General features: G+C 46.5%; 1 protein-coding gene across 1 annotated transcript in view; it reads right to left on the minus strand.

The window, feature by feature from the left end:
• Window positions 1-24,817, minus strand: part of LOC126527777 (glutathione hydrolase 1 proenzyme-like) — a 76,888-nt gene that overhangs the window by 23,904 nt on the left and 28,167 nt on the right. Inside the window, exon 2 of the mRNA XM_072286854.1 lies at window positions 24,481-24,701. Within this exon, the coding sequence (XP_072142955.1) occupies window positions 24,481-24,689 (209 nt within the window). The 5' untranslated portion in view covers window positions 24,690-24,701. The remainder of the gene's footprint in view (window positions 1-24,480; window positions 24,702-24,817) is intronic.

Here is a 24,817-nt window from a genome sequence, read left to right on the forward strand (position 1 = left end):
CGCCTTCCAGGATGAAGCGCGCAAGTGGAGCTACTGTAATTAATCTGTATTTCTTCTGCTAGGGGCGCTCAACGCAGCTAAATGTTTAATCTGTAAATGTACATATAGTAACCAACAAACATAGTTAACTTGTCATTTTGTTAAAAAAAATGACTGCGGCTTAGCTAAGGTTAAGCCCAGGATGCGAAGCATACTAGAGTAGAAGTACTCCCAGATACACTCGCAACTTCATCCTTTACCTCGGACTCTGTGGAGGAACGCTGCTGTTTAGCCGCGTACTGTGCACGTCGCTTGGCAAGCCGAACTTCTCGTTCTTCGGCCGTTTTCGTGGCTCTTTGTAACTTGCGCTTTGCGGTCTGACGAGCGGCCCTTTCCTTTCCCGCCATCGCGCTATACAACTGGCCTCGACGAGAGCGCGCCGCTCTTTTATACAGCTGTTATGACGCCAGTGCCCTAGCGGGAGGAACGGGAGTTAGGCCGCAGCACCGGCTGTGCGACCGCAGGCGAGCGCAAGAGTTGAGCCCGGCTTGCAGCTGTTGTGACGTCAGTGCCCTAGCGGGAGGAGCGGGAGTTAGGCCGCAGTACCACCTGTGCGACCGCAGGCGAGCGCACGAGCTGAGACCCGGCTATGTAGCTACGCGGCCGCAAGCGAGCGCACGAGTTGAGCCTCCGCTTTTGCAGCTGTTATGACGTCATATGGTAGCTACGCGGCCGCGCGCGGCGCAGCAAGGAAGAGCGTAGTTGTGCGGCTAGTATGCTTCGCATAAAAAACGGCCGTGGCTTAGCTTGGTTAAGCCTAGTGATTGCGAAGCAATAGTGTGTTATTCTCGGATCAGCTGGTAGTAATTGAGTAATATACTCAGTAATGCCTGAGAGGAGCGGGAGTTAGGCCGCCGTTGGTGGCTACCGCCTCGCCTCGCGACGGCGTGAGATGGGGCCCCGTTTTTACACAGCTAGTGTGACGTCACTCTAGGTCACGTGGTGTGACGTCACGCAGCGAGGTCACGCTAAAGGTCAATGGTGCCTACCACCGCCTCGCCACGGAACAGGCTGAAGTGCGACCTAAAGTAGTATTGCTTCGCAATAATAAGTAGACAGTTGTTATTAGTGAACTTGAGTCGATAAAGTCTGTGTTTTTTTACTTGAATAAAGGTTTTGAGACCCACTGACGTCTGGTATACAGCAGCCCGCTGGTATCGATTGCAGTATCGTTAATCGATTCAAATTGTACAGCGGCAATGTTTGCGAACGGGGTGGTCGTTTTCATTGAGCAGCATCACGCAGGTTCGTTTTAATAAGATAACAATAATATCTCCGTCAATTTATGCGTACAACATTCAACAGCCGCCACCAAGCGAACGTGCTTAAAGATGGTGAATTTTATCAGCTGCGGCGTTTCAGTGATATGACGGCTGCATGCACGGCTTCCGTCGTTAGTTATCTGCTGCGTCTCGCCGCGTAATGACATGTTGCTTTTAAAGACAATGCGCTAGCTAGCGTGAAAATTCGCCGCTGGAACCTAGCACAGTGCGTTTGGAAACTACCCACGAAAACGGATTAACCTTGCAGCATCTGGGTCTGTGCACCAGTGAGTAAAAAAGCATTGCTTCGCATTTTCAACTTCAAATTTCTTTGCGTGCAAGGCGGATAAAACAGATTCCAGTAGTCATCTGTTAAAAGTGTAAAATAATAATTTTAAAGTTATTGCTCTTCAAAGGGAACTCAAGCTAGGCTCTTGTTATTTTGCCACGTTGCTAATATTCCCAACACGAAGTACAGCATAAATAATAATTTTGGCTGTTTCTAAATAAATCATGCGCTGCGATAAATTCACTGCACATTAGTGCAAATGTACTTTCGGTGATAGTTGGAATAATTGCATTTGGTACCTAACAAAATTACTGTGTTTATTACTTAGTGTCTGGCAAAAAATTTAATCTATCTAATCGAGGCTTCAATAAGCACAGCCCACACAAGGACGCCATTGAAAGAAATGCAGACTCAAAACACTGTTGTGTGTGCGCTTTTCTGTCATGGCACGTTTTGTGCACTGTTCTTAGTCATACATGAACTACAAACTCACCCACACTTCCGCCATAATAATTGAGGCTCTTTTTTCTTTCTACTACAGCTTCCAAGACGCTGCTCATATTTGTTCGCCCCTTTGGACTCTATTGTCTCTAACGTGCAAGGTAACAGCGAATGTGTCACCACTGGGCCAGAATTCTAACTAGGTATGTTTCTGAACACTTCACCTAGAACCGTTATTTGTTCATTTATTGGACTAACTTTTCTTTCACGATTTTTTTCTTACATGTTTGTCATGGTTTTATCAATTCTCTTTTCAGGAAGACGGACAAATAAGAGATTATTGGTCTGCAACCTGCACACACCAAACCATAAGAAGTTCCACAGTCGCCGTAATGACAGCAGGTCCTCTTGAACTATGTGGCTCACCATGAAATATTTGCAAGTTTACAAGATAGAGGGGTGTGAGCATCAGGAAAGCAGCCGTCTACAGTTTTGTATCGTATCGAGCGGCAATGATGAAACGTTATGTACAAGCTTACGTGCATTTAAGGGAGTTTTATGACAACCAGAGAAGTAGCATGTTGAGTGCCAGCTTCTTTCTTTTCAAGTCGTTATAGCCATGATGACCATAAGAGAAACAATGTAGCAAGCTTCTACTTGCTAATTCACAAGCTATGTCGTCTGCTCTTTGCAAATCAGTTTGACAGGCATTACCACCAAGTATAACATGCTCCCTCTCAACGTTAGTTTGTTTCATTAAAATGCAAATATTTTATTACCTTCAAAAGCGCTCTAGCAATTATTAAGAAATTATACTTCATGTTGACTAAAACCCTGGCAGTCACTCTTCAGTTTATAATTCTACATTTTAGTTAAAGTACCCTCAGGGCCATATGGCATTAAAAGGGGAAGTGGTTACAAAGTAGAAGAGTGAAGCAAACACATATACAAGAGCAGTGAGTTCTGGTAACGTAATGATTCTCCTGACTATGCAATGTTAGCGAATGTTTAGCAAAAAATTTGCTATTGATGATGGCTATCATACTTGAGGGAAGGTGGTTCTATTCCTGAGATGTACGGAGGATGAAACATTGAAAGAAGGATTTTGTGTAGCATGAATAAATTCATACCTTACTGCGATAATCAACGCCGTTTGAAATGTACTGAGGTCGCAATATGAAGTCGTCGTGAAGTGTGGTGGGATGGAAACTTTATGAAATAGCGAAATACTGGCGACTTTTCGGCGGTTAGCTAGTGGAATAAATGCTAGGTTAGTTTTCATTAAACTACTCGCGGTACTGTTATAATGAAAAAGAATGAAAAGAGTAGAGTGAAGTAATAACATTAACGCTACTAGGATCCCATATTGCAGATGCATATTTAAGTTTCGAGCGTATTAGAGTCTTGTAAAGCCGTAGTTTTGAAGTGGACGGTGCTTTGGAAAAGTTGCGCCATAAGAGCCCGAGCATATCTGATTAGCATTGTTAATGACGTATTTTATATTAATGGTCCAATTTAAGTTATTTGTAATGTGTACAACCAGATATTTATATGACATGATGAAATCTAACAGAACGTTGTTCCGATGGTAAGAGCTAGGATTAGAGTTAGACCTGGATTCGCGCATTATTTTACATTCGTTAACTGCAAAAGGCTCACGCACATTTGCATGAAATCAATAACTAGGCTAGCCCTGCACCAGATAGCCAGAAAAGGCAAATGCACACAGCCGGCCTACTCCACACTTCTCAAACGTGACAAATCGCTAAAAGCAATTTTTCTTTCTCTTCAAACAGCAGAAGACAAACCTGAGCAGTGTGTTCCCAATAACGTTTTAAAATATACTCGGTGTAAGTTTGGCTTAGCATTCAGCCAATCAACAGTGGACGAGAAAGGGCAGCCTCAGAGTGGGAACTTGTCTTCGTCAAGGCCCTCACAAATATGTTTGCTTGTTGAAACGTTGGCTTCAGGCTGAGGCTTCCCTTGCTCACCGCTGTCATTCAATTGAAATGTTGATCTCCTTGCAACCTCTTTGACTAGTTTGAATACACAAATCGAGATGTGTTTTCAAGCTTAAACCTTAAATTGCATTTTCCAAAGATCCCTGAGCAATAATTGGCCTTATATGTTTATTTGGTGTCCTTGCTTATTCACGAAATATTTGCAAAGGTCTTTGTAAGCACTGGTGTTTCCGCAACTTTCCTCGCTTTTCTACGAATACTCCGCTTGTGTCGAAGCTTTTACTGCCCCTAAATGTGCAGCAGAAACATCAAGAGCAGACAATGTGTGATGTAAAGTTTAGCATAACGCTTCTTTTACCCCTGCACTTCGTGCCTCCCGCTAGTGTGTTATGAAAACAATAGGACATTGCAGCTCGAGCTTATCTTGCGGAAAGTACGTCTTTGCCAAGCACTTTTTATGTTTCGTTTCTTAATGTAGCTGAAATCACTGAATTCAGATAATTTACTATGAAGCACGTCAAGCAGCACTGTGCTCGATACAAGTACAAGGGTAGCCCAACATAAATATCGTCTGAAGCTTCGTTCTCCCTACTTTGGCCGAACACGTTGAGAAAACTCAATTTCAGCTTTCAATTTCATTAAATAGCTATGATTCTGTATGTTGTAAACTCAGTGACTGAAAGCATTAACTCCACCTGACCTGTACGAAAAGTGTGGCATGTACTGCTTCATCACCATGACAATAAACAATGTAAGCTTATTTGTTTTAAGTGTTATTTTGTTTGCCAGTTGAGGCCTCTCGGTCACCTGGCGATATAAATGTATCTGTAGTTACATTAAAGTACCGTACACATGAAACAAAGCGCCCGAAACCAGCGAGCGAGCAGCGCGACAAGCCCCACCAGCCACTACCGTAGCAGCCATATTGCTCACTACGTAATAATGATGATATTAGTTTTGACTTTGCTAGCACCATCTCTCAGTCGCATACTTTAGTTCCCAACGCCACCGCTACTCTTATTTACGTTCCACTGTGGAAGGTACAGTTTCCCTTCTATAAGTTTATATAGGTGTTCTGTTGTAGGCTCCTCCTCTTTGGCTTGGGGCGCGGCTTAGGATCAGTAAGCCGCGTGGACGTTTCGCGTACTGGCCTACCGTTTGCGGGACCATCCTACGAAAGGCTTAAAAGTAGGACACCGGAATGGACTAACACGATCGTTCGAACGCGCCACTGTTCGCGTGACCATGCACGCGAGTGATCAGTCGTTGGTTTCCAGGGGTGCTATAACGTGAAACTACTCCAAACATTTCTATTCTAATTCTGCAATCAGCCCTCCGGGATTTGTCGAAAACTTTTCTGGACCTCCCTCACTTCACCTGCCACGCGACGTCACAAAAACCGCGATAGCTTCCCATCTGATATGACGCATACACACTGATTATGCATGATTTGACCGAACAAAAGAAAAATATTTATTTTTGATTCGACGCCTTTTCGCCACTAGCCCTCGGCTATAGGTCAAAAGTTTTCGAGCTGCACCCACTTCACCTGCCTGCCACGCGACGTCACAAACCCGCAAAAACTCAACACGTCAAAGTGACGTGTACGCGTGACAGATGCATTAGTATGCCGAACAAAACTGACGTTTCTTTTGAATAGCCACAGGCTGCCCCGTTCCGAAAGGAATAAAATATGGCTGCCGTAGATCGCACCTGCCGCACCTGCACCTTCCGGAAAGCAAGGGTTTGTTTGCGTATGATAAAACTTTTTGCGTGGCCGTGTAACGTTTTCGAGCACTTTTCGGCACATTTACGATCTCATTCTGCCAACTGTTCTTTGCTGAGGATCTTTTTTAGCTTCGCTGTTAAACTTCCGTTCCATGCCGCCACGATTTTCGACCAGCCACCGCAAGCTAAGTGAGCGAAAGCGGACCAATCGCAGACGCCAGCACCACCCTCTTCATCCGGTTATCAATATTCAATTAAGTGGCTCGGCCCCATCGGATCCCTTTCCACTTGAGCGTGCTCCTCGCATCTTGTCAGCCAATTAGATAAGACAGGCCACGCAGTGTAGGCAATGTTATTCGTTTTTCAAGGAAACAAAAGTGACCTCCTATAAACGACGAAGGCGTTTGATTGGGTTGTTCAGGCAGCGCTGCGAGTCACAGCCCGATGTTTGCGTCGGCGGTTACGTAATAGTCCTGCTGCGTCGTAGTCCTGTTGACGTAGTCCTGTCATTCTTAAGCTTCCGTTGCATGCCGCCGCGATTTTCGAACAGCCACCGTAAGCTAAGTAAGGAAAAGCGGACCAATCGCAGACGCCGGCACCACCTTCTTCATCCGGTTATCGATATTTAGTGCAGTGGCCCGGCCCCATCGAATCCCTATCCGCTTGAGCATGCTCCTCGCCTCTTGTCAGCCAATTAGATAAGACAAGCCGCTCAGTGTAGGCAATGTTATTCGTTTTTCAAGCAAACAAAAGTGACCTCCTATGAACGAAGAGAGCGTTTGATTGGTCTGCTCAGACAACCCTGCCGGTGACCGCCCGATGCTTGCGTCGGCGGTTACGCAAATTTGACGTCAGGAGATTGGAATAAAAACATATTGGAATAGTTTTACGTTATAGGGCCCGGGGTCTTTCGCGTTGTTTTCTGTTGAGCAGTGTTCTAAGCGAATGTGATGCACGGTAGAATGTCATCCCGATTTTTGTGTTCCACGTCTACGTACTGTTGTGCCATACCACGTGCCTATCATCGAGGCGACGGGAGCTGCTATACTGCGGCAACCACGTGGCTACCACGAGGCGACGGAAGCTGCCATACTACGTGCCCCACGTGCACATCAGCGAGGTGACGGGAGCTCCCACTTCTTCACAACGAATCAAGAATTTGACATGGCAGGCCACTTCAAGAAACACCCAATTATCTCCGCGATGAATCGAGAATTCGACGCGGGCGACATCATCACCTTGGCCCGCCTGGTTCCTGCCAACGAGAAGTCACCAAACTGGTTCCTGCCGACGAGGAGTCACCGAAGGGATTCAAGGGAGAACCGGCACATTCTGAGAAGGGACAGTCGCTTGCAGCCGCCTAGTCGGTCTGATGCGCTCCTGCAGCTACATGTACGCTATCATCCACTATCTGTAAATATTGTATAAAGTTTTTCGTTTCTTCCTCGTCAGCGGAAAGAGTCCGTCTTTTGTCCTCCACCCCGAAGTCACAACAGTGGATGGCAAGCTGTGGGATTCGAAGCCAGGTAACGCCCGCTACAGCGCTAAACGGCAGCCAACTACCGGCGTGAGCTACTTTGGAGGGGTGAGTGCCCGACGTTTGCCTTTCACATCGCCAGACTTTGTCGCACACGTAAATGCTAAGGGCCATTGCTCAAGTATTCTGAACGCGTTGTAGTGGTTTTGCCTGCGTCATGCCTTGCTTAGATTTTCGGCTTCGGAAGCAAAGCTAGTTCAGATGCAAAACTGGAGACGAGCTGTCAGATCGCGATGGAGAAGCTCAGGATACAGGACCTTCTTGATGTTTGTCAGGAGATGGGCATTTCGGTTGCCACGGCAAGGTGAAAGAAAGCCATTCTGAACATTATGAAGGTACAAGAGGTAACTGAGGAGGAAGTCGAAGAGGTTTGGGGAGTAATTCTTGAGAGGAGGAACGAGAAAAGAAGGCGCGAAGAGGAGCAGAAAAGGCGCGATGAGGCAGAGGAGAAAGAAAGGCGCGAAGAGCGAGACCACGCTTTTAAAATTAGAGAACTGGAAATAGAGCAAATTCGAATTAGCTCGGCGCGCTTAAGTTCCCTTCCCGGTGGAGACGATGCGCCTAAACTGAGATTACAGGACCTGATGCTACCGTACAGGATAGGCGGTGATATCGCACTTTTTCTCGTGAATTTTGAACGTACGTGTGAAAAGATAGGGCTGGACGAAAGCCTTTGGTCTCAAAAACTTCTTTCAGTAGTCCCAAGAGAGGCCGCGGAAGTTCTCGCACGCTTGTCTAAAGAAGACTACGAGAACTATGGAAAGGTAAAAGCTGCGCTTCTTCGCAAATGCCGCCTCTCCGCCGAGGCATTTCGACAGCGGTTTAGACAGGCAAAAAGGGGCAGCGAGTCGCATACTGAGTTTGCGTACGAGTTAAAGTCTAACATAAAAGAGTGGCTCAAAAGTGCAGACGTGTGCTTGAATACATAGCACTGGAGCAGTTTTATCGAGTTCTTCCTGAAGAACTTTGACTTTGGCTGCAGGACAGGCTCCAAGAGGTAGGAAGTGCAAGTCCAAGAGCTAGAGAAGGAAGTGCAGCTCGTGGAGAAATATTACACGCGCCGAAACGTTCAAGAAAAACCGATTCAGGAAGGTAGGCTAGAAAAAAAGGACTATTCTGTAAAGCGGTTTTCCCCTCGCAACCCATTTCGCCGAATAAGAAATCATCCACGAGCGGCGAGTTCAGCAAGGGAGTATCGACTAAGGCTGAGGTGGCGAGGGAAAGGATAGCAGAGACAGCCCAGTCGGCTGGGGCCGCTAAAGCTAAGGCAGACAGAGAGCGGGCGTTCGAGGCCCGGAGACCAACTATCCGCCTCCGTTGCAACAAGGAAGGCCATATTTCCTCAAATTACACGGATCAAATCTCATTCGCCAGCATTGGCCATTCAGACGAAAATCTGAGGCTGCTCGGGCCATATATTCAGGAGGTCGTGGCAAACGGGACAATGTGCAGAGCACTTCGCGATTCCGCCGCCACCATGGATGTTGCGCATCCGTCCTGTGTTTCTCCCGGAGACTATACAGGGGAATGCGCCTGGATCAGACAAGTCGCAGAAGGGCAGAGCGCGTGCTTGCCAATTGCCAGGGTAACCCTTGAGGCTGTTTTCGGAAGGTTGGAAACGGAGGCAGCCGTGAGTCCATGTTTACCCGAACACTTTTCATGTCTTTTTTCGAACAAATCGGAACACCTTTTAGAAAAGGAGGGCCGGTCGTTCCCTACCAGTTTCGCTTGCATGGCATTAACGCGATCGCGGTCACGCGCGCTCTCAAAGAAACATGAAAGCTCATCTTCCAACGAGAAAATTACTGACAATGTAACGTCCTCACAGCGGCAGCCTCGGCCGGGAGATACGGCTGATGAAAAGCAGAGGACTCAGACTTGTGATGGATCAATTACCGGATCAGTGACAGTGGGTGTTGAGCCTTTCGAGACTCGCGAAAACGGGGTGCCTAGGGCTGAAGTGGAAGGTTCACTGCTTAGTCCCGCATCCTTTTGCTGGACGCAGCTTTCTAGGGTTAAACGAGAGGCGCTTATTGCGGCACAGAAAAGTGACACTTTGCTAACTGTGCTGCAGGCTAATGTAAATGAAGGAGGGGCCCGAAATAACATCTCGTTTTACACTAGGTCAGGTCTCAAGTACCGGAAATATCAGGATTTCAAGGGTCGGACATGCAACCAACTACTCGTGCCAGAAAAGTACCGACCACAGCTTTTAGAGTTAGCGCGTGGGAATGCTTGGGGGGTCACTTCGGGATCAAGAAGACAAAGGCTAGGCTAGCGCAAGATTTCTATTGGCCAGGATGCTGAAAAGAGGTTGAAACACGTGTTCTGTCATGTGAAGCATGTCAGCAAGTTGGCAAATCCAATGACAAGCGAAAGAATTTTACTTGAGCGGGACAGGGCAAAATATTAACTTTCTTCGATTGCCACAGCTGCGTCTTGCCTGCCCAAATGACTGCTAGAAATTGCTTTGCAATCTATTCTTTAGCTGTTTATTCTTATTTAATGTGTCTTCGTTGAGAGCACTATTTGTGGAGGTCTGTATCCTGGGCTCTTTATCGGATGCTTGTTTCGTGTTTAGTACAATAACCGTAATGGTGCTGCTGAGAGCACAGAGGTGGTTAGAGCGTTTGTTTTCATGGAGTTTGGTCTGGCGTTGTGGAGAGCATTGGGAGGGTGCTCACTTTCACCGAAGTGGTTGGCGTTGATTTTCGGTCATTGCGAGAGCTTTCTCAGGTCCAAGCAAAGGAAAGACCAGCGGATGAAAAGGCGGCAAAGCCATTTCCTTAACCCCATCAAGGACGTCACTCAATCAGCACATCGCATTCGTCGAGCCGCGTCGAACAGCTCAACTTCTGGATGTATTATCTGGCGGCGGGGGTGGTGTTGTGCCATACCACGTGCCTATCATCGAGGCGACGGGATCTTCCATACTGCTTGCACCACGTGCATATCAGTGAGGCGACGGGCGCTGCCACTTCTCGACGAATCAACGATTCGACACGGGAGGCGACTTCAAGAAGCACCCAGCCATCTCCACGACGTATCAAGAATTCGACGCGGGCGACGTCATCACCCTGCCTCACCTGGTTCCTGCCGACGAGAAGCCACCAAACTGATTCCGGCCGACGAGGAGTCGCCGAGAGGACTTAAGGGAGAAGCGGCCCATTGTGAGGAGAGAGAGTGGCTTCCAGCCGCCCAGTTGGTCTGATGTGCTCCTGCAGCTACATGTAGGCTGTCATCCACTATCTGTAAGTATTGTATAAATTTTTTCGCTTCTTTTTCGTCTGCGGAAAGAGTCCGTCTTTCGTCCTCCACCTCGAAGTCACAACAGTACATGCTCAGCATGTTGGCGAATCGCTCAGCATGAGCGATTCAAGCGTTCTGTTAGGCAGTTCGTTTGCGGGTGACAGTGAGCCGTGCCGCTGAGGCTAAGCACTGTCTTTAGGAGTGCAGCCGTAAGGGCAGTCCCTCTGTCCGTTATTATCATCGTTGGCTCACCGTGCCTCAGAACCACGTTTTAAAAAAAGAATCGAGCTGCTTCGACTGCGGTGCTGCTGGGAAGAGCCTTGTTTTCTGCATAGCGTGTCAGGTAATCGGCGGCAACTATTACTCACTTATTGCCAGTATTGTAACTCGGAAATGGTCCAAGAAGGTCCATCCCGATTTGGGCAAATGGGGTCGTGGGCAGTTGGACTGGTTGAAGCAGCCCAGCGGATTTCATATGTGGTGGTCTGCGTCGTTGACAATCGGGGCACGTACGCACGTAATATTTCACAAAGGCGGCAATCATTGGCCAGTAATATTTCTTTTTGACTCGGGCCAGGGTTCGCGCGTAACCGAGGTGGCCAGATGTCGGTTCATCGTGGTAGGCTTGCAAGACCTCATGACGGAGAGACGTTGGGACGACAAGTAGGCAGCTGCTTCCGCTTGCAGAGTTGTTCTTGTAAAGAACATCGTTACGGAAGCAGAATGATGGCAAGTTTCTTGCAAACGTATTGGGCGCGCTGTAACCCGGCCTTCTAAAAAATCAATAACCGTAATCAGTTCGCTGTCTTCCCGCTGCTGACGAGCAATGGTGGCATTGTCTTGAACACCTATAAAAGCCATGTCTTCGTCATCTTCTCTGACTTCCTGCTCAATAGGTGACCTTGAGAGAGAGAGAGAGAGAAAACTATTTGGTCCATTAAGGGTTTAGCGTTCGGTCTTCGTCTTCATTGCTGCAGACGCTTGACCTTCTTAGCAGGGTTGGGCCCCTAGTCCAGGGCTCTGAAAGGCAGTCGGCGTCGGAGTGCTTTCGTCCGGACTTGTATACCACTCTCATATCGAATTATTGAAGCCTTAGGCTCTAACACCCTAGTCGACCGGACGGATCCTTCAAGTTCGTCCGCCAGCAGAGCGAGTGATCATTGCTGACAACACTCTTGTAAGGTGCGTTAACGGTGAAGCTATATGTGAAAAATTGGCAATAAATCTTCGGCAATACGTGCAGAGACCTAGGGAACGCCACACTGCCTTCTTGTCCGTTGGCGTTGGAAACTGCGACGGCCGTGATCTTGTCGGGGTCAGGGCGGACGCCTTGATGACTCACAACATGACCCAAGAACTGGAGTTCCTCGAAACCAAAGTGAAACTTTTTTGCTTTCAGTGTTAAGCCGGCGGACCATATCGTTTGTAGAACCGCCAGCAGCCTGCTCAGGTGTTCCTCGAACTTTCCGAAAAAACCATGAGGTCGTCGAGATATACTAGGCATGTCTGCCACTTCATGTCTTACAGAACCATATCCATGAGTCGCTGAATAGTTGCTGGAGCTGGGCATAAACCGAAAGGCAATACCTTGAATTCGTAAAGCCCATCAGGCGTTACCAAGAGAAGGGAAGCGCAGTAGAGGACGGCAGGAGGCTAGGTGGTGCGACGAAATTAGGAAATTTGCGGGTGCCAGTTGGAATGGGTCGGCGCCGGACAGGGGTAATTGGAGATCACAGGGAGAGGCCTTCGTCCTGCAGTGGACATAAAATAGGCTTGTGATGATGATGGTGGTGACGACGACGACGACTATGAAGATGACGATGATGATGCTGATGGTGATGATGATGATAATTATTATTATATGAGGATGCGTTACGAGAACAGTCTTTTCTCTGTCTCTCTCGTCAACCTCGATTTGCCAATAGTCACTTTTGAGGTACATTGACGAGAAGTAGCGGGCATGCCTCAGCCTGTCGAGAGAATCGTCGATTGGCGGTAATAGGTATGCGTGTTTCTTTGTCAACCGGTTCTGCTTACGGTAGTCGGCACAAAAATGTAGACTGCCGTCTTTCTTTTTGACCATCACTACCGGCGGTGCCCACGGGCTTTTTGATGATTGGATAACGTCGTAGTCGAGCATGTTCTTCACTTGCTATCGGATCGCTTCGCGTTCTTTTGGAGCTACACGGTACGGGGTACGGGTTTTATCGAATTGGTCTCGCTGTCTCCTCAGTGATAATCCGGTGTTTCATAACTGGTGTCTGACCAACTCTGGATGCCGACAAGAAGCAATCGCGAAACTGGTGAAGCAGGTCCACGAGGTGTTAGGATTGGGGGCTCAATCCCATCGCTCGTAACCCGTTGTCAAGAGGGGAATCCGGCATGAATTAGAAAATATATGCCGTCGTCCAACTTATCCACGCTGAGGACGTTGATGAAGGGAAGGATTGCTTCTCATCGAGAACGACGAAAATGGGTTTATTTACAGTATCTACATCAGTCTAGCATGACTGCGAGAGCAAGTACATCAGTCTAACATGACTGCTTGAGAAAGTACATCAGTCTAACATGACTGCTTGAGAAAGTCCTCTGAGCATCCGCACAACAGCGGCTATTAAAACTCGGTCCCCCCCCCCCCCCCCCCCTCGATCCCAAGGTGACGGAAACGTTCGTCCATACATCGTAAACAAGCCGCCTCTCTGCGGGGCGGCTTACACACACACACTTCCGCACATGTTGACGGTCCGGAGCCGACGTCAGACGGACTTCGTAGAACTCGGGGCTTGTATCAGGAAAGGTGCCTTTCATTCCCTCAGCTGACCCCCGCAGCGCGGCCGGGTGCCCATTGTCTTGCGTCTTGGACGGCGCGTGGAAAGGAGCCTCGAACTACGTTCCCGCGAGCACTCCCCCACTCGCGGCAGACCAGGGCGGCGGTGGCGGGCTCAGTAACAATAGTTGGTCATATTGGATGTGGCCATATTATGGGAGCGTATTCCAACTTTGAACGAGCTAGAGCTGGGTAAGCTAATAGTTTATTTGACTGACTTACTCAATTCAAATTTCGTCTAATGAATCCGAGTGTTTTAGTTGCTTTCGAAATTATTTCATCAATGTGATCATTCCATGTAAGGTTAAAAGTTAAATGGACGCGCAAATATCTTAACGTATACACATTCTCTATGCACTTGTTGTTAATAAAATATGAACTTAACTGAACGCTGCTGGCTCTGGTAAATGCCATTGTTTTTGTTTTAGAAACATTTATTTCCATCTGCCATTGCTCACACCAAAGTGAAATTATGTTTAGGTCTGCCTGTCAAATATTAGTATCTTCAGAGGTAATAAGTTTTCTGTGAAGAACGCAGTCATCTGCAAACAATCGAACTGTTGAGGGCAGGTTGTTACTGACGTCATCAATGTAAATTAAGAATAAAATTGGTCCAAGTACGGAGCCCTGAGGAACGCCAGATTTAACTAGTGCTAAAACGGAAAACTGATCACTTGCGGAAACAAATTGGTAGCTATTGGTTAAAAAAGTTGAGATCCAATTAATAATTTTACCATGTATGTTAAGCCGCGGCTAAGTTTCATCATTAAGTGAGAATGGGGAACATTATCGAATGCTTTCTTGATGTCAATAAATATGGCATCGATCTTTATGGAATCGTGAACAGCTTGATGAATGTCAGTTATAAGTTCAAATAATTGTTTTTCACAAGGGCGTCCTTGCTGAAATTCATGCTGATTATTAGATAAAAGATACTTAGATAGTGCTAAGCGTCCCCCGTAAGTTTTGTTCAAACTTATCCGACAATTCTTGAATGTCACAATCATCTGAGATATCATAAGAAGCCAACAAGCACTGAGTGTTTGTTGGCTTCTTATGATATGACGAATAAAAATAGGGCCCCTCGGTTAACCCCCTTTCTTCACAATCATCTGAGAAGCATTTAAAAGCAGTAAATGATGAAACTCCCTTGATATATTGGCATTGGCATTATGGTCTCTTTTTTTTCTTTTGTCTATACGAACTTTTGGTTTTAATTAGAGCACTGCATGAGCCCGCTTTATGAAGCCCTAGCGCAGCTCGAACCCTTGAGACCAAGCCCGGTCTCGGCCGGGCCTGGGCGTATATGACCGAACCCAGCCCGAGCCCGACCAGGGCCCTTGGTTCCAAGCCCGTGCCCGCGCGTTTCTTACTAAACTTAGCCAGGACCAGCATGTGCATGATCAGGCCCAGCCCGGATACGTTGGAGGAAATTTGTTGATGATGAATATTATTATTGGTGCTCTGCCCTTTGTAGCAGGCGATCAGACGGAAAATCAGGGGCAGAATTTACTAAACGAACTTACGAAAAAATTTTGGCGCTAGAAACATCTTACGAAATAAATGTATTCACAAAGTTAAGATTGTTCGTAAGATCAGCAAGCTTGCGATGTTTGCCGCTGCAAAGACGAACACTGTAGTAAAAAGACAAGCATGTATGTAATGGTAGCACAGGTGCGAGCTTAAGTACTAGCGCCACGAGCAAGCGTAAGTCGATTCAGAAGACCTCAAAAGCTGTCGCAGCTGGTTACTTAAGAATAAATATCTACGACAGGTGGATAGCAGTCTTACTAACCTAATTAAGTCTATCTGTGGCGCTCGAGCTGACGCGGATAAGCATAGGAGCAGGCTGCAGCGGCCGATCGGCCAGAGGCCACAACTGATAGCCGAAGATGGCACGTGCTTATAATTTTGTGGCGCGTCCGATCACTTCAGAACGACGGAAAGGCACAGGCCGCCATCACAAAGATCAAGACTCCAACCGAACAGATACTTGGTATGATTCGGAGGGTATCCAACAGAAACCGAGGCCTTAAAGAGGACGATGCCATGCGCCTGGTACGCGCGTTCGTCGTGTCGCGGGTTACCTACTCCGCTCCGTATCTCCAGCTGACGAAGGCGAATAGGGACACCCTAAACACGATGCTTCGTAAGGCAACGAAACAAGCACTGGGCATGCCGATATACTCGTCCACGCAAAAACTGCTAGACATGGGCGCCCACAACACAGTGGAGGAGCTCATCGAAGCCCACCTCTCTAGTCAGAGGAGAATCCGGCTCAGTCACACGGAACACGGACGAGCCGTCCTACGCAAGATAGGATGGCAGATCGAGCCAGTACCCATCAAGACGGCCCTTCCGGAAGACTGGAAAACGATCATTCAGACAAAACCCCTTCCCCGGAACATGACACCGGGCAAGGACGAGGAGAGGCGCACCGCGCGAGCCAAAGCCCTAGCCCGGAAGCTGGAAGAGAACCCCAGGGTCCTCTACGCGGACGCCTCGCTCCGAAAACACAGTGACCGTGCAGCGGTGGTGGTTACATCAAAAGACAGGCTGATCGTCAGCGCGTCCCTGAAGACAACAGACCCCGCAGTTGCCGAAGAAGCGGCCGTGGCCCTCGCACTCGCACAGCCGAGCATGGACACCATAGTCACTGACTCTAAGACAGGCTACAGAAGCTTCCGCAGGGGGGTAATCTCCTCCGCGACCCGAGCCATTCTAGCCAAGCACAAGCCTCCGGGAAGAGCCATAGAGCTCGTCTGGGTCCCGGCTCACTCGCAGGTGGCAGGCAACACCATCGCCGACTACCATGCCCGAGAAATGTCAATCCGGGCCGAGCACGAGCCGGAAGAGCTACCGCACCCGGTTACCAGCTTTCGGGACATTACCCGGATGTACCGAGAGGGAAGGTGCAGACTGCCAGAACCGCACCCCAAACTTACCAGGCAACAACAGACGATCCTGCGTCGAGCGCAGGCGGGATCGCTTGCGCATCCCGTATTGATGAACCGCATGTACCCTGCGGAATACGATATGCTCTGTCCTTTTTGCAGAAGAGAAAAGGGCACCCTGCCGCACGTCTTGGCAGAGTGCACAGAACTCAAGACCTTCCCTCCTCCCCTTCCCACCAACACCCCCAATCCCCAACCCCTTGAGCGATGGGAGACCTTGTTATCCAGCCCCGCCTTACCGATTCAGCTCGCACTGACGGACAGGGGCCAGGAGCTGCTGGAAACATATGGGTCCCGTAACTAGGGAACCACCCCATCTGGTGCCTGCGTGCACCACCGATTTATTTCGGGCCCAGTAGATGTTGCTTCATCATCATCCGATTTGTGATCTAAAATGCATTGAGCAGTTTTAGTGCATAATTGTAATGGGCATGTACTGCTGTGGAAGGCAGTAAGATTATTGCTGTGCTGCGAGCTTCTGCTGAATGTCTGAGAGGCTGTGTTTATTTATACGCACAATAACCAGATTTTTCATACCTTCATGACACTCTATTGGGTAGCAGCAAGTACAAGTGAAGTGGCCGCTGATGACGACCATCAAGTTTGCGTTTATTTATTTTGGGCGCGTCTGCCATGTTTTATCCAGGTTAAAGCTTGCCCGTGATGAAGTGCTGCGAATGTGAGATCAAAGAATGGCAAAGCACCTAGGGGGCCCCAATTGTCAGAAGTTGTAGCTAGTGGTCAGCTTGCTACCGCTATGCGTGTTGTTAGCCCAGTTTCTGTTAGATTGCTGGTTATTTCAATTCAGCGCTAGTTCCTCACGGTATCGTCTGCGCCCACGGTTCTGCTCAAGCTGCACTTTATTGAGCGAGGCAAGGTATCCATAAGACGCATGGAAATCCTGTCTATGATACGAAACGAGACGTCACTGTGATAACATGTCAAAAAAGAAATGGCGAATAAAGTTCTGCACTACCATTGATATGAAAATCATGTGGACTAAGAAATAAAATACAGCTCAGGAAAGGGGCGAATCATCGTCGCATGAGTTCTCTTGTAGTCAATCGGGCTAAAGGAAAGAGTATGGGTACTCTTTTGTGGGGATAACCTTTTAGCGGACAGCGCCTGTCGGGATGGTTTAGGCCACTCGATTCCATTGCAGTACAAAGAATAATGTCGCCATGAAGCAGCGTGTAATAGGTCAGCAGGGTTACGTAAGAAAGCGGCCTGCAATCCAATACATTGAAGTTCACATGACGCCAGCCATGACGCCAGAACGTGCCGTTCGGTGTGAAAAGAAATACACCCAATAGGGTATCACCTCATATCGGGGCACTTATGCGCGTTTGCCAGAGACATATAATATCTACCTATTTCTGAATTTTGTTTATTTAGCGATGCGATAAAAATGCGCATATATGGTTATTTAAGCATATGCAGATAAGTCCTACGAATTTAGTGAGTCTTCAGACCTTGAGTGGATTGAGTGAACGCACGCATGCACGCACGCACGCACCCAAGTTATTCGTCGGCTTACACAAAGGTTAAGTTGTATTTTCGTGCACTTTCATTTCCGTTTGCCCTATAATTTCTACGCTTGAATTCGTCGAACAATAATTTCCTTACGCTCTCCTCTCCTTCATTGTCTGTGGCCGTCATATGCCTGCAGCACGCGTCCTTCGGGTCCCTTTTTCTCGTTCATTCGCGTATATAAATAACGATAGTGACGCATATCATCGGAGGCGCGTTCTTTCCTTGAAGTAATAGCGCATTCCATGGAATTATTCGCGTATTTGCTTTCGTTGTGTACATATAACGTTGCTAAAGGCACCACTACATTTTTTGTTTTGCAAGCACAAAGCCTGCAACAGTCCACATGGAGAACAGACGATAGAAGAAAAGTGAGAGCAGATGACAGCCATCATCGTCTTATAATTGGCAGGAAATGCTTATTCTAGATGCCAGACCACGATGAGTCCTTGGTCAAATGACGTCACTCCCGCCTTTCAGCAGCTTCATGTGATGTTCATTCCATCTTTTCCTCCGCTCACCTAAGAAAGCCTTAATAGGCGTTTGTGAATTCTTCGCAATAATTTTCTTCCATATGGTGATCGTCTTACGGTGCTCCATGCCTGCTGCGCAGTAGTTCAGTTAACATGGCGGCGTGTAACAGTTAACGACGGCGATGTTCACCTGGAATAACGGCGTTGCATACACTTTCAGGTGCACTTTCACAATTTGAAGCGTGCACGACGCTGATCAGTCATCAAAATACACCGTGTCAGCAAGATGGAAGCATTTGTGCCGATGGAATTATGCTGCCTCAGCGTGTTCTGTACGGGTACTGCACAGTTCGATCGCTTGGTTCCGTGCGTTAGTATGAAGCTGTGAAAATTGTGTGTATTTAATAGTGTATGTGCACATCATATCGCTGATAATGAAAGACTGAACGAACTTCACACCAAGGCTGCGGTGCTTTTAGCGTTCGGCAGACAACTCAGGGATTGTTTCATTTATGCGGAAGTGGCATGTTTACGTTCAGCCACAGCGCATGTATGAGCAAGTCGTCAGCACTCCACTCTGCTTCAGGGATAGCTTCGGCTTCGCATGTTTTATAACATCGAAAATCCTTCCATAATCTTCACGCTGTCTTACTTTTGGCCCGAGTTTCAGCGATGTCGCATTCGCGTGATTACAGAACTGCGTCTACTACCACTTCAGTACCCCCACCCACTCCTTGGCCACGTACTATATTTGCATTCATGGCTACGGAGTAACAAATGTGTCCGTGGAACAATATCGACGACTTGGGCCTATATGATCGGAAAGAATCTTGAATTTAAAAAGGACGTGTGCTTTTCGTGCAGTGGTGTGCAGTGTTCTGGTGCACTTGAACGTGTGTTCTGATGAAGCTGGTAAATTCATGGAAGTGTTCTTGTTGTTTTCGTAACGCTGACTGATTAGCTTAGCTTTGGCCTGCATAAGCTGCCACTTGGACTTTGAAGAACCACCGACGTCACCAACGTATGATTTGCGACTGTGCTCCGAAAGTTTATTGTATGGACTTTTGTGCACTTCGCCTTTGTCGGAATGTGGCCACCATGATCGCACACCTATACCTAGTCAGAGATTATTTCTAAATAAATGTCAAGGGCAGCGAAAAAAAAGTCACCGTTGATTGGTGCTTCTGTATGGTTTCCATAGGCTTGCCGGCGTGACGCGAGATAGATAATGCACTTTTTCCGCGCCAAATATTTCCCCTCCTCCTCCATAAGAAGAAACGAGTATCCATTGCTTCTCTAGGTGCGAAACGAAACGCGCTTTAGTGAAGCACTTCTAGGCTTTATGCATCCATTAGCTGGTGCATGTTAGCCATTATGGCTTTCATATTTTTTCCTGTTAGTTAAACCAAATTTCTCATGACAGGTGACAGGGCAAGCCGTGTCTCTGACTATTTCAACGTTTTAGGCAGTAGATACGAAAATAAAATTCGCGCCTGTCGTCACCGCTTGTTAATCCAAGAGAAACTAGTGATCGATGCCTAGAATTACCAGGCGTGATAACAAAAGTATACTGGCCAACCTCAAGTTCCGCAGTAAAGGCAATGCATGCAGTCTTGAATATGGCGTGCACAAGGTGTCTAAATTTGGCTTCGTGCAATCGTTGCGACAAGAAGCAACTTGATTACACCTGGTTCTTCTTCTTTAGATGTAGAAACATTGGAAGTTGTGTACCTACTGTTGATACCAAAGCCTCTTTAGACGCGGCGTGCCGTTATGTGTCCTCGTTATGTACTATTTATGGGCAGTTTTCTCTTTTGTTTCCTTTTGCAGCGCTAGCACCAAAATAAACACGTTTAGTCACTTTTATAATGGGCACTATCATTGCTTTGACGGCACGGTGAATGGGCGAGCATGGTTGCGCTTGTCGGGAATGTAGCAGACGCCCGGAAACGAAAGTTGCCAAAGTGAGGTGTGCATTGACTTGTCGTGAGAGCATAGTCTCAAATACAGACACATAGTGTGAAATCACGATATGGGCTAACCGCGCTTCTTTCATTCCTTGTCATACAATCCAAGCTTTGCTTCCTCCTCGATCTCATACGATGTCGTAAGTTAACTTCGCTGCCGTTTCGGTGGTGCTCTTATCTTTACCTAACAACTTGTTCGCTAAGGAACTGCGTAAGAACGGCACAGCTTAATGAATTCCGCCCCAGGTATGCACATGCATTGAAATGCTGCTTTACCCGCGGTGGTAGCTTAGCTGTTGCGCTGCTAAGCTCTACGACATGGGTTCGATTACCGGGTATGGCGGCCGCATTTAGATGGGGGCGAAACGCAATGACACCCGTGTTTATTGATTTATGTGCACGTTAAAGAACTCCAGGTGGTTGAAGTTAGTCCGGTCGCCACTACGGCGTGCCTCGTAATGGTATCGTAGTTTTGGCACGTAATACGCCAGAATATAAACGCTTACGCGGTACGTGAAAAGTAATTAAAATGAATGTAGAGCAACAATAAATCATAGCAATAAATTTTTAAAAATATAAAGCGTACAACTAACATGAAAAGGCAGATAGAAGCAAACTCAGGGCATTCTCTTTAATGTCCTTGTCTGCACTTCCCGTTGGAAACAATAATGATTGCACAAATTCTTCAAAGAGGCTCTTGATTAATAATTGGTTGCAGCAAGGTAAAAAAGTTTAAGGTTATGTGCGGTGAACAGCAAGCAAAAGCAGATGAAACATAAAGCGTTCTCATTCTGTCTTCGAAATCAAAACGTAATTACGAGGTACGATATAAATTATATAATCAAGCTATCACACCATGTTTCAGGCTATGCCAGGTACAAGGTTCCTGCATTTTTTTTAATAAACGTGTAAAATCCACTTAAAATGACACGCACTTATGCGAAATTCTCCACCCGTAAACGATGCCACAAGAATAGGGCTGTACGATGACCCGCAAAACGCAAACACCTACACGTTCTTGTGCAAGAACAGCGGGTGTCCAGGCTCTCCGGCTTCAAGCAGGTCCTGCTCTCTCGGACTATGTACTCAGTTGTACTAACATTGCGTTCGCTACTTGCAGATTGCACCGTATCTGTCAGCATCGCCTTCTCGGGGTCTACTCAGCTACATCGCATAAGCGATAAAGGACCGACATTTTTCTCTCATGCGAACATCAGTAACCCAGCCTCCGCTGTTATTTTTTCGCTGTTAATCGTTGAATGTAAATCTTTGAATGTTAACCGCTGTTAAACGCTGTTAATCGTTAAAAATTACGTTAATCCGTTACCATGTACGACATTCTCGATTTTCAGAGGAAGGTTCTGTGCATGTCGCGGAAAGAGAAAAGCGATTTGGTGATTTACAAGGATGTGTGTGCTAACAATATGTACTTTTCATGCAATGTCTAACGTTAAATACAAACCTCGACTATATTGTATTTTCTTTATATTGTGTATCTTGCAGATAACTCCAGCCGTGACTGGTCGCAGGCTACAGGCGGAAGCATCACACCTTCGATCTACAGAACAATGGTCAATTACTTTTTTTTTTGTCTAAAAAGGGCCATTCGTTGGGTATAGAATTATGCTTCATCAGTAAGAGTTGCGGAAAGTAATTTACTGGCAAATGTATTCACGCTATGAGAAAGGTCCGTATGGCACGAAAAAAGGGAACCTCAATCACGCTGTTTACTGCTGCCACAGAAAATGTTCTATGGGACTAACTGAATATGTATGCCAGACTGCAATGTACCTGTAAAAGAAAATAGTTTGATATATTTTTTTTAATATTAAGGTCTCACCAGTACTTCTCTGAAGTCCGATGCTGAATAAAACTATGTTGGGGAAATAATGGCCTTGACTGAACTGCAGCGTATAACAAATGGAAGTTTGTCCAGCTTTATAGGGAGTACAAGATGTCTGATAAAAGGTGAGCCGACTAAAGTTGACAAAGTTAGAAGCGAAGAAACAGATTCTTCTATCGCATAGGTGGAGAGCAGGAGCTCGGAATGTTTAAAAGCGTCTAGCTTTGCTTGGGCTTTAAATAATGTTTTAGATATTTCCCAATGTGCGTGGCGATATACATGGGCGTTCCAGTTACTCTTGTGCTTTAATGCAAAAAAGATCGTTTTGTTGAAAAGGTAAGCGGAACAACAGTGCATTTTTACGGAAGGTTATATGGCGCAAATCACCAAACTGGTGTCATTTTGAAAATTCACTCCAGTTGAATACACCTTGCAAACTCACCGTCTACCATTCCTAAATTGCGATATGTGCCGTAAAGTAACTAATTAAGAAGTTGACTAGTGTTCTTGTTAATTAGTTGAATATGTGTTTTGATTTATCATGCAAGTAATATCCGCGCCTCTTTAAACAATCCTGCTCAAGGACTAGAATTACGTTACCTGAAACAGACTATCTTTAAAAACTCTGTAAATTTAAAATTGCTAGCTCCATATCTAAATTATACAGCGACAGCTGGCTGATATTGAAAGCAAAATTTGCTTCACCCACTAGTGAGCCAAGAACCAGCTACAACATGCATTTGGCGATTTTCGCTTGATATTGTAGGCTTCTTTAAAAGGAGGGATGCCTTCCCCATGTCCTTTTTCTTTCTTTCTTTTCCTTTTTTTTTTTGTCGGCGATTTGCTTTGCCTTGGATGTACGACCCAGACCGCTATACTCATGATAAATTTAGATCCACAATTTTCCTAATGTTCATTAAGACGGTTGAATTAGGAGACACGATGCTGACAAGGTCAGAGTTATACTAATAAATCATACTTTTACCTAGAGTCAATCATTTGTCAGCATTTTTCAAGCGAAGTCCTATTCACTCATCGGCCTACGTTCGTATGGCCATAGTTCTGAAAGCACTACATGTGTCTTATTCTAGCTAGAAAAGTCTGAATCTTCCGGATGCGCGTAATCTTTCCCGTACTATTTAACCTTTGAGGAATTTTCGCCCTAGATATATGGTGCAATGTTATATTTGATACTTCGCACGTATTCGACACCCCTGGGTGTTGAGAGGTGCGGCCACCTCTATAGAGTCCCCCAAAGTCAATTGACATTGCGTTTCCGCTCACCAGAGCACATAACTCAAGCTGTTTGCCTCCGAGCACTCACTCACGCGGTCACGCCCGCACCGTCGCCTACCTCCAGGGCGTGCTTGTTGATGTCATCGTCCTCTGCGGTCGCCCCTGTCTTATTTTCTGTGGCTTAGATACAGACCTCCGTACCCGAAGTTCAGAAATACTTATAGGTTTTCTGTCTTTGCCTTTGGCTGCGGTTCTCCTTTAGGTTGCGGTTCCCGTATTTCCGAAAACTGCGGTGCGCACAGTCATGATTTCGGCATGGTTGCGCGCGGTGCCTCTTCGCGTGATGACAGTTCAAGTGGTTTTTCGTCTGTTGTAACGTTTTTCTGGGACAACAAATTGATAGGAATAAATTCTGCTACACATTTATCTCGATATCTTACTGTATAGCGTATTTGGATGTATACTGTTGGTGTGAGGAAAGGGTAAAGCTTTCACGTGCGTCTTGCTGAAAAATTCGGTCATCAAAGAGTTAAAATGCGTTTCCTAAAACCATAAAATTATGCATCTAGTTGTCAGAAAGGTCACCTTAAAGGGACACTAAAGCGAAAGAATAAATCAGTTCAGACTAATGAAGCATTGTTTGAGAAGCCTGGAGGCAGTCATCTCATAAAAATAGAATGAATATTGGATGAGAAAATGACGGTGGAAATATCAGTATTTGAATTTTGCGCCGAAATGTCGAAGCCGGTACGTCAGTGTGACGTCAGGGATTCCAAAGAATGTTTTCGCATTTGGGCCGCGTTGGCTGAGTAAAGGTTTCCGAAACCATGCCATGTTTATTATTTGGTTCCTTTAGAACACACTCTAGTCAATCTGTACCGCTATATATAGTTGGTAGGCCCTAGAAGATGCCATCAAAATCCAAGACGTCACAGCCCCCAGGTGCGGGAACTTAAGTAGGTGTCGCCACCCGTATTTCGTTCTTGCGCTTTTTCTGGCTTACCAAACGTCTTATCATTGCAAGAGTGGTGTTTTTGGTGTTGTAGAACGGTAACTTACTGATGCAGAAGAAATCATTCTTTACTTTAGTGTCCCTTTAAAGCATACCTCCAATACCTCCATGGGAAAAGCGGCCGCTTCTCACCTGCTGACGTTTTTACATTGCTCAGCGTCCGTAGAGACGGCCCACTTGCTGAAATTGCCGAGCACGGACGGTGACCACGGGTATTCATCTTCGCAAGGCTTGCACGTGGCCCCTGTTTCAACTCCTGAATCCGTTGTTGTGCCCTTGACTCTGACAGTGACGAGTGCATTACAAATCACCAATGCCCAGATCGACAGAGAGAACTTCATCGTCAGGACACTCTGGAAAAGGTAACAATAGAAACAGAATCAAAACTGAGAAATGGGTTTGTTTGTTTGTTTGTTTGTTTGTTTGTTTGTTTGTTTGTTTGTTTGTTTGTTTGTTTGTTCTTGTTTTT

Source organism: Dermacentor andersoni, chromosome 3, assembly GCF_023375885.2.
Source record: "Dermacentor andersoni chromosome 3, qqDerAnde1_hic_scaffold, whole genome shotgun sequence".
Classification (NCBI taxonomy): Eukaryota; Metazoa; Arthropoda; class Arachnida; order Ixodida; family Ixodidae; genus Dermacentor; species Dermacentor andersoni.